This window comes from Kogia breviceps, chromosome X (assembly GCF_026419965.1).
Source record: "Kogia breviceps isolate mKogBre1 chromosome X, mKogBre1 haplotype 1, whole genome shotgun sequence".
NCBI lineage: Eukaryota > Metazoa > Chordata > Mammalia > Artiodactyla > Physeteridae > Kogia > Kogia breviceps.
This window is the reverse complement of record NC_081330.1, coordinates 121,952,068-121,963,038: the sequence shown is the minus strand read 5'-3', so window position 1 is coordinate 121,963,038 and position 10,971 is coordinate 121,952,068. Positions and strand designations below refer to the sequence as shown.

At 44.1% G+C, this 10,971-nt stretch overlaps 1 protein-coding gene across 1 annotated transcript in view; it reads left to right on the top strand.

Moving 5' to 3' along the window:
- The first annotated feature begins 1,955 nt into the window (after positions 1 to 1,955).
- The window catches only part of GRPR (gastrin releasing peptide receptor), a 31,583-nt gene continuing 22,567 nt past the window's right edge, over positions 1,956 to 10,971 (top strand). The window contains exon 1 of the mRNA XM_059050866.2: positions 1,956 to 2,748. Within this exon, the coding sequence (XP_058906849.1) occupies positions 2,336 to 2,748 (413 nt within the window). The 5' untranslated portion in view covers positions 1,956 to 2,335. The remainder of the gene's footprint in view (positions 2,749 to 10,971) is intronic.

Genomic DNA, 10,971 nt, shown 5'->3' with positions numbered 1-10,971 from the left:
ATTGAGGGGAAGAAAGGTAAATGATCAGAGAAGAAAGCCACCACAGCAATTTCAAGAAGCAGAATTATGAATACAGTATAGAACGACCAGAAGCATTTGCAGAATTTATGTGAAAACCCTTCTTGGCATTATTCTTTGAAACCAGGTCCTCTGATTCTAAGCTTGAGTAGTTGGGATCATGACGGGTCTTATAACAACACGTATCTTCATGTTATTTTTCTCAGGCTCTTACACAATGCCTGGAAACTGGCAGGTATTTGACAAATGTCTTTCAAGTAAATGGAGGACTGGCTACTATGATAGAACTTTTAGCCTATTGATCTGAGGTCAGTCGCTCTTCTGACTTTACTGGGCTTTTCCAAAATAAAATCACAAAAATAGTCTCTTTCAATCACAACAATAATAATAGGTTTAATAGTAGCAGCTGATTATTACTTGAGCACTTACTATGTGCCAAATACTATGAAGTCTTAACACAGGTAATTTCATTTAACTTCACGAATTATCCCCACTTTACAGATGAGGAGCTTGAGGCTTAAGACACCAAGTAACTTGCCAAGGTAATGAATGAGGGAGCCAGGACTTCAGCACGGAGTCCACGCACAGCATTATTAAGCTCTACTGCCAGTAACTCATCAACACCAGTAGGCTTGTGGTTACTGACTCATTACTAGTGCTACCGATCACCACTGAGAAGCTCTTCCCCCTCCGGGCATGTAACAGCAGACTCTCTACTGCTGGCTGAGAGAGGAGCACAAGCCCTTGGGTTTATGGAAGAAGCGTGGCAGCCGCCTCAGTGTTGTAAGCTGCCATTGGAAATCTCCATGACAACACACTTGGTGGGCCCTGGCATAGTGCAAGCTTCTTTATTCCTTATGAATCCTGAAAAACCAAACTTTCAGTGGCAGCGCCTGCTAGTAACTGGCTTCCTGTGATGTATCTGGAAGAGCTTGAAGAGCTTCACGGAAGTCTTGAAGATTCACCCTTGTAATGTATTTATACATTTTTGCTAAAGGTCTAAGCTTAAATCTAATAGTACCTCCTCAATAAAGCCTTTCCTGGCACCTGTCAACTCTAAGTTATTCTTTCCACTCCCCAATTCCTCGTTATTCTATCTGTAACTCCTTTACAGTTCATTTCCCACTCAGGGCTTACGAGGAAATTTGCTATAAAGCGCCGCAAACATTAATTAAAAATTGCAAATAGCTGCACCAGAATGCCAATTCATGTACCTTTTAGATCCAATGAGAAAATTCTTCTGGAAAAGAGTACTTATCTGTGAGAATTAGAACACAGCTGGCTTCTGATTTTATTTCTCTCTGGTAAAGGGGAAAAGAATGGCCTGGCAGATCTACAGGACAGAGCGTGTGTGCGTTCTGCTTTCTGTTCTTCCCAGATGTCAGGTGCTGAAGGTTTAAGGCAGGAGTCCTGTGCCTATTTGCCCTCAGTAGCAGTCCCTGTTCAAATAGGCAGTGGGAAGGCTGAGTGAGACCACTCACATGTGGACGCCTTGCTCATCTGTGTGCTATTTAATTCAGGGACAGACCTCATTTTATAGCAACCTTAACATGTCATCCTAATGTATTGGAAAAGATGAGAAAACGGGATGTGAGTCTGGATTTGGAGCCTAGTATCAGAAAGATTTCCAGTGCTTTGCAGAGTGCTGTGTCTGAAAAAGAGAAGCCCAAATTATCTGCTAGGACCCACAGACTGCTGGGAGAGTCTCATCTGGGCAGAGCAGGCGGCCGGGCAGTGACTGAAGTGTCCAGCAGGGGGCTGGCATTCTCTGCCTATAAGTAGCCCTGTTCCTCTTCAGAGCCTCAGCTCAGCAGAGCTGCTGGTTTGCTGGTGAAGCCGGTGACGTGCAAAGCATTCCTGCCTATAGCATTTCAGGCTTTCTTGGTACAGTTTTTTTCTACCCTCTTTAAACCTTCAGGTTCTAAATATCAGCAAAGACGGGAAATGCCGTGTGAAAATAGCAGGCCAAAAGTTCTTAGTCAACTGCATCCAGGGAGACTCAGACTAGAATGAAGGTAGAAGGAGTTGGTACGGAGTGGGTTTGATTCTAAGCCCTTTGGGAGCTGAGTTTTTGTGGGTGTTTTGTTGTTAACTTACTGAATTTAGAGATGTATTGCATTGGTCACGTAAAGACCAGAGCAGCACCAGCGTCAGAATAGTGACAATTTTGAATGCCATAGTCTCTATGTACTCAGAGTATTTTTATTAAAGAAGATAAAGAGCCCAGCATAGATTTTATCATCTTCACCAAACTGCAAAGTCAAAAGTTAAGCAACAGCATCTAAGGGCACTTTCTAGGTGGGAAAGAATCTAGAGGATGGCTCTGAATGACTGTTTGCTTCTAAACTTGGAAGTGGACCATTTCGTACGCTGCAACATCTCTAATCACAGTGTGGATCTACCCATGAACGAAGACTGGTTCCACCCCGGGGTCCTGTATGTCATCCCTGCAATTTATGGGGTCATCATTCTGATAGGCCTCGTTGGCAACATCACCCTGATCAAGATCTTCTGTACCGTGAAGTCCATGCGAAATGTACCAAACCTATTCATCTCCAGCCTGGCTTTGGGAGACCTGCTCCTCCTGGTAACCTGTGCGCCCGTAGATGCCAGCAGGTACCTGGCCGACAGATGGCTGTTTGGCAGGATTGGCTGCAAACTGATCCCTTTTATCCAGCTTACCTCGGTAGGGGTGTCTGTCTTCACACTCACAGCTCTCTCAGCAGACAGGTAAGTCCTGGAGGACAGTGACCTTCTCTCTGAGGGTGGTAGATGCCTCGGTAAATGAGCTACCACATCGGGACAAACAGGGCTGTTGGTGCACAGGGAAGTTTCACGCAAACTCCAGTTCCCTTCCAGGCATGTTTATGTTCTAGGGACTACTTGTTGAGTTTGACATATTGGTTTCAGAAAGAAAAGTCTTTCTGGATAGCGGCGGGGTGGGGGGGGGGAGAAAAAAGATCTCTGAGGATAAGATTGAGGTGCATTTTCTGGAGACAGCTGATTTAGCCTTGCCCCTTCCTAACTTCTCACTCCCTTCAAAATTAATTGACTGATGAGAAACAAACAAACAAACACCTAATAGAGTTTAAACCCCAGGTAAATGTTTCTTGGAAGCAATTCAAAGTCTTCAGAGAACAGAAAAGTCCCACTGCATTTCTTCTTCAAATATTATTTCAGAAATAACCAAGAGGAGAAAATAAGCAGCATTTCCTTGACATCCATTCTCTTCAGACAGTTTAACTTTTTTCACAGCTGATGTTGTATTTGGTTCTCTGGAACTGAACAGTTTGTGTGCTGGTTTTTCTAAGTATCTCTTAGGTGAAATCAAGCATTATTTGGATATTTTCTTTCCTTGAGAAAGCTCCATTCAAGGTTGATTTCAAATTTTAGTATCTTTATTGATGTACTTCCATATACAATACTTTTAGAGTTTTTGTGTTTTGGGCCGGGGGAAGGAGTCCAATACAGTGTTTTATTCTGGGAAATATACATATTTGCGAACTGCATTTCTTGTGTGAACATATTGCTTAAAAATTCACATTTATTCATTCTTAAACATTCATATTCATTCTCTGAGCATTTATCAGGTGTCTATCATGTAAAAAACACTTGCTTGAAATAACCAGTCAGGAAATACCTGCAGATTGTTCACATAAATGGCTGAGCATGTCTTATGTACCTCTGGGCTCAAGAACTGGACACAGTAATGAATAGGCTTCAGACACATTGTCAACCATATGGTCAAATTAAGAAAAACTGGTTCAAGGAACCAGAGACTATCAATTTTTATTTTAAAATCAACTGTATGTTATGGTGTTAAAGATACAAAGGGATTTGAGAGTGTACGGAGGAAGGCATAGAAGCAGCTCTTGAAAATTTATACTCTGAAGAAATGTCCCACATTTTAATACATACGGTGCTGGATTCTCACTTTGTAGAGGAACAAACAGTCCCCAGGTGATCTGGGTTTGTGGAGTAATGGACAAATAAAGATAGTGTTATCAGTATTTGTAGACATGTGTTTATACTTAGCTGCCTGAAGTACACTGCTCAGCACACACAACTTTTTCAGACTGAAAAATAATAGTCCAGGAACGAGGTTTGCACATGGCGCCCACTAGACAGGGTTTCTCGGTTCCTGCCACTCACCCCCAGCTCGCTCTAACCCTGAACATATGCCCACCAAGGCCTGATGACCACAGGCAGTCTCACTCTTGACCCAGGGTAGGCAAACTGTGGAGCTGGCAGCAGGTCTGTGGCTGGTTACCAGTGGCCAAGGGCACCTCAGGATGACAGTCGTTTTCTTGATAGGATGATGAGCTTTTGGTTTCCGGGTTGGTGAGTGCAGTGGTACAGATGGCGCTTCCTGTCTTCCTGGGATGGGGTGGGGAATGGGGGAGAGGGGAGTCGGGGAGAGGAAAGTGAGAGAGTGCAATGGAAAGATACAGCTGCAGGGAACTCTTCTCTGGGGTTTCAAAGCAGACCAAATTCCCCATCAGCAGAAAGGCTCTCTCAAAAGCTAGGTTGCACCATTTGGCAGCTCTGGTGTGTTCTCAGCAAGTTTACAATTACCGCACGTCTTTCCCAAGTTCAGAAATTACTGTAAGCTTCCATATAACTAACTTTTTGTGGTTTTTTTAAGGCTTAAAAAAGCTGACCGATTACCTGAATCACAAGTAGTGCCTCTAACCAATTTCAACAAGAATAGGTATTGAGCTAGTTAAAATATATGACTGTACTTATCTATGTGTCTCATCTTTAAAAGCTATTGGAGTTTTATAACAACCTCATGAGCTTGGCAGGGCAAATACACACGCGCGCACACACACACACAATATCTGTATTTTTTTCTTCTCAACAAGGTATACTTACATACAGTAAACTGAACAAGTGTACAGCTCAATATATTTTCACATATTCTGTATAACAACATAACCACCACCCAGATAGAGATATAGAACAGTTCCAGCACCCCAGGATTTTCCTTTATGTCCCTTTCCAGTTAATACCCAACCCCATAGAGAGGCAATCACTATTCTGAGTTCAGTTACCTTGTATTATTTTTGCCAGTTCTTTAATCTCATCTACATGGAATCATACTTCTTATGCTTATCCTTATGTCTGGGATAGTCATCCACGTTGGTGCACAAAGCAATGGTTTATTCTTTTTAATTGTTGTGTAGTGTTCCATTGTATGAATATACCTCAGTTCATTTATCCATTTTAATACTGATGGACATTGGATTTTTTCCAGTTTGAGGTTGATCATAACCTGCTCTGGGTATTCTTATTCATGCCTGTTGGGGAACAAAAGTGCTTCTCTTGGGTATATGTCTGGGAGAGGAATTGCTGGACCATAGGGGCAGGTATTTAGTAAATATTGTTAAAGAGTTTTCCAAAGTGGTAGTCTGTATCTGATGGATTGGTCAAAGGGTGAACCAGAAGACCCTCAAAACGAGATGATCATCGCAATCATTGGGGAGCTTAAAAATATGCAAATTCGGGCTTCCCTGGTGGCGCAGTGGTTGAGAATCCGCCTGCCGATGCAGGAGACACGGGTTCGTGCCCTGGTCCGGGAAGATCCCACATGCCGCGGAGCAACTAAGCCCGTGAGCCATGGCCGCCAGGCCTGCGCGTCCGGAGCCTGTGCTCCGCAATGGGAGAGGCCACAACAGTGAGAGGCCCGCATAGCATACCGCAAAAAAAAAAAAAAAAAAAAAAAAAATGCAAATTCTTAGCCCTCATCCTAAATCTACTGACTCAGGATGGATGGTAGCCGTCCATCCCTGCCCCCTATAGATTGACCAGCAATGCGAGTACTCACCCCAGCCTCCCTTCTGCAGCTTTTTCTCCCCCCAGGTGAACTTGAGTCTTTGTTAATATGAAAAGAATAACATTTTTCTAGAAAAGTTTATACTGGGGCACTAAAGGGAGACTTCAAGATAGTCCCAGAAACCAGAATTCTGTGTTTCACGACACTGACCAATTGCAGATTTGCATTCAAACCCCTTCACTATTGGTCCCAGCCTCCCCCTCACCCCATGCTATCTTCCCCTCCTTACACACATTGAGATCCTCATACACGGTTGTTACACCAACAAGTTCCTAGCTCTGCTTCCTTGCTTATGCTGAGTCACATCCACTCTCCAGAATCCTTTCTCCTTTCTTAAATAGAAGACTCTTCTCCCCAACCCATGTGATGTATGGAAGTGCAATGGATATCAACAGCCCTGCATTTTAGGCTTCTTTTTTTCTGCCATTACTACCCATATAAGGGAGTCAGAGCAAGTCTCTTAACTCTCTGACCTTAGTTGAATCATCTGTAAAATAATAGACTTGAGCTAGATTATTTCTAAGGTCCTTCCAAATTTTAAACTCATGATTTTTGTCTGTCATCTTGCCCATCACTCAGATTCTGGCTCAAGCCTCCTTCTTAAAGCCCTAAGTTGGACCATTCTAATCCAGATTTTCTGGCCCTCTTCTAAACATGAGGCTTATTATCTGATACATGAATTATCTCGTGACATCTTTCATCTTGCTGTTTTGAAGTATTTCATTCATTTCTCTTTTTTTAGTCTCCCGTATATTCATTGCTTTGACTTTTCAAGTAGATTATTAAGAATGTGGAAGGCAGAGATTTCTTATATATCTTACAGTGCCTCAGATGGTTTCTTGTACCTAACGGGTGATCAAAAATATTGATTAGGGCTTCCCTGGGGGTGCAGTGGTTAAGAATCCACCTGCCAATGCAGGGGACACGGGTTCGAGCCCTGGTCCGGGAAGATTCCACATGCCGTGGAGCAACTAAGCCCGTGTGCCACAACTACTGAGCCTGCGCTCTAGAGCTCACAAGCCACAACTACTGAGCCCGCGTGCTGCAGCTACTGAAGCCCACACACCGAGAGCCCGTGCTCCACAACAAGAGAGGCCACTGCAGTGAGAAGCCTGCACACCACAATGGAGCGTAGCCCCCGCTGGTCACAACTAGAGAGAGCCCGCGCGCAGCAACAAGGACCCAAAGCAGCCAAAACTAAATAAATACAATAAATAAATTTACTTTTAAATATATATATATTGATTAGGGGCTTCCCTGGTGGCGCAGTAGTTAAGAATCCGCCTGCCAATGCAGGGGACATGGGTTCGATCCCTGGTCTGGGAAGATCCCACGTGCTGTGGAGCAACTAAGCCCATGCGCCACAACTACTGAGCCCGCGTGCCGCAACTACTGAAGCCTGCGCTCTAGAGCCCGTGCTCCACAATAAGAGAAGCCACCACAATGAGAAGCCCACATACCACAACGAAGAGTAGCCTCCGCTCGCCGCAACTGGAGAAAGCCTGTATGCAGCAATGAAGACCCAAAGCAGCCAAAAATAAAATTAAAAAAATTTTTTAAATAAAGTTAAAAATAAATTTAAAAAATTGATTAATTAAAAGTATGGTTAATCATCTGAAAGCATTCTCTTAAAAAATATATCACACAGTCACCTGCTTCTTCTCTGTTCCTCTCTATTAAGCTCTCATTATTTGGGCAAATGAGAGAAAATCTATTCTTTGTGAGTCAGTAAACAGATTTGGGGGATGAGATGGGTTGATGGATGGATAGATGGAAAGAGGTGGATGGATAGGAGGATGGATGGTTGGATGAGTGGATGGGCAGTGAATGTTTGGGATGGATGGATATATTTTTTACGTAGTGGTCTTTGCTACTAGATGCCCATCTCTATACTAAGTGCCTCAGTATTATATAAGTGGAATTTAAGACCTAACAGGAAAAGGGTAAGGAGAGTTTGCATTTTCTTTTCTGGTATAAAAGCAAAGAATAAAGCTGGATTTAATATTAATAGCATTTATATTACATGCCCAAGTTATACTGTGTCTGCTTCAGTATTATTACTGAGTTTTATTTCTGCTAGAATGGGGCTGACGGAATAAATCCTGTGGCCAGATGTGCTCCACTGTAAAGTGATCTTTCTTTGATTCCATAGAAAAGACTTTTCCTAAGTTTTCCCCTCCCTTGTGATTTGGAATGTGTCAAGAAACAGGAAAGTATTACATTAATGCAACTTTCTTGCAGTACAAATTCTTTGACTTCACTGCAAGGAATTTATGAGATAATGTAGTTTTCAGCCTTTCCTGACATCTAGAGCTGCATGGTGCAACACGGGAGCCACTAACCACATGTGGTTATTTAAATTTAGATTTAATTTATTATTATTATTATTATTTTGGCTGCACCACACGGCTTGTGGGATCTCAGTTCCCTGACCAGGGATTGAACCTGGGCCACAGCAGTGAAAGCCTGGAATCCTAACCAGTAGGCCACCAGGGAACTCCCAAGATTTAATTTAAATAAAACTAAAAATTCACTTCCTTAGTCAAACCAGCCACATGTCAAGTGCTCAGTGCCACATGTGATTCTACCGGACAGCACAGATACAGAACATTTCCAGAATTGCAGAAAGTTCTGTTGGACAACGCAGAAGAGAGTTTGTTCTGTGCCTTGGGGTCCAAATCTCTTTCCCAGGATCCGTGTTAACTGCTTTCTTTCATTGAGGGTATCAGGAATCCCTCAGGCAAATATCGAATGTCTCCCAGCTGCATGGGCTCTTCCCGTCTGTAAAATATCTTCTATTGGAAGATGCTCAAAGACGAAGAGAGAAGAATACAGGCAACCCAATACAATCACCAGTCACGGGCTTGGGGAATGTAGGCATCCCATTGGTGAGGTTTTGAGACTTTCTGAAGAATACCTATGGGGTTCACTTTCCGGTCTGCGCTATGAACTTCTGTCTGATCCTCCCATTCTCTTTTGCCAGTCTATCTTTTTCCCTTCTTATCTCAAAATTCACCAGAGCAAACACTGCTCTAGCTAAACTCTTATCGCCTCCCATACATGCTGCCTGACTTCTCTCCTCTTTTACTTCACTTCCCCCTCCCTGATGACTGGGCTGTTCCCTCCATCTATCCAAATGCTACCAATCTTTCAAGGCACAGTTCAAGACCTTCTCTTCTGCAAAGATTCCCCGATCCTTTGGCTTTCACTGATATTTTCCCCTTTCCTAAGATGCTTTTGCCTGTACGGTTCTTTAAATATCAAATTTATCCTACCTTGTATTCCTAGGTCCTTTTTATAGATGTGTTTTCTACTTCCTTCATTATATGAGATGCTCCATGGGGTCCGGGCCTGCTACAACGCCCAGGCCACCTTACATCTAGTAAGAGGACAATAACTACAGCGTGGTTGATGTTTAAGCAGCGACAAAATGATAAAGTGTAGCAGCTACAAGCAGAAGTCATTCTCAAGTTCATATCCTTGTAAATGGTGTTCTGAGACTCAATTTCCAACATTGGGAGAGGGGGTTCCCCACACATCCAACAAGCAATTCCCACGGCACCAGCTAGGTGTCTGAGAATTCAACTCAATTCTGACACTATCAGCGGAGAGATAGCATTGGATTTCACAGGTTGAGGGCTCAGTCCTACGAGCCTGCACCACCCACCACTCCCACTTCAGATGCCAGTGACAAACCTGTGCTTCTGACCATCTGGCTAAAACTCAGAGGTCCCCATGACCCCCTGTCCTCAGGTTCCATTAATTTGCTAGCGTGACTCACAGAACTCAGGAAAGCGTGTTGCTTACTAAATCACTGGTTTATTGTGAAAGGGTACAACACTTTTATCCTCAGGAACAGCCAGGGGGAAGAGATGCGTAGGGCAAGGTATGAGGAAAGGGAGCTTCCCGGCCCTCTCCAGGCACCACTCGCCCTGCATCTCCATGTGTTCACCAACCCAGAGCCCTCCAAACCTTGTCCTTTTGGGTTTTTATGGAGGCTTCCTTACCAAGTCATGGTTGATTAAACCATTGGCCACTGACAACTGATTCAACCTCCAGCCACATCCCCCTCCCCAGAGGTCTGGGGCTGGGACTGAAAGTTCCAGCCCTCTAATCAGGAGTTGAATCACTTGGTGACCAGCCCCCATCCTTAACTGCTTTCCCGAAGTCATTAACATAACAAAAGACACCTTTCTCACTGTCAACACACTTAGGAAATTCCAAGGGTTTTAAGAGTGTGAGCCAGGGACTGGACGGAGAGCAAATGTAGGTGAGAAATATATATCTGGTCATCTGAACGACCAGATATATATTTCTTATAAATCACAATTTCTCACCTTGTTTGACACCGAGACCAAAAGAGGTGATGGAATTTGGCCTCGTCACAACAGATTCAGAGTAGAGTCCCACTAGAACCCTGCTTTCCTCATTCCAAGTCCCAATTCCTTCAGGGAAACTGAAAACTTTTCTTCAGAAACCATCAAAACAAAGGCTGATTCCATTTCCCTTCTCTGGGCAGTAGAAGCTACTGATCCTGAACTCTGCTGTTCTGTGGGAAGTTACCCTGAGTGATTCCAAATCAGCCCTCTCCTGAGGGGATCACCCCAGTGATTCCAAAGCTCCTCTACTGTTCTAGAGCCCAGCTTCACTGATCCCAAGGAGACTGGCCATTTCTCACAAGGGAGGACAATTTAATCTCTCTTAAAGCAACTTTCCCAGGAAGTCTCTCTGTTGGAGGAGTTTACATGAGTCACCAGTCCATAACTTCTCTAGGGTATGATTTTTCTGAAGCATATGCTGCCTCTCCGGAAGGAAACTCAGCTCCTGTCTCCCCATGGGGAGGGATCTGTCACAGTTGCTGGCCGGCTCTGGGAGTGCTCAGAGGGCAGGTGCAATGGGAGGGGGCGTTCCCAGCAAGACTCTTTGAGTTGGAGTGCTATGGAGATAAGGGCAGCAAAGAAGTCTGACCTTGTGTCACACACATTATCTTTTAAAGTGGTAGACTTGGACCTTCCCTGGTGGCGCAGTGGTTGAGAGTCCGCCTGCCGATGCAGGGGACATGGGTTCGTGCCCCGGTCCGGGAAGATCCCACATGTCACAGAGCGGCTGGGCCCGTG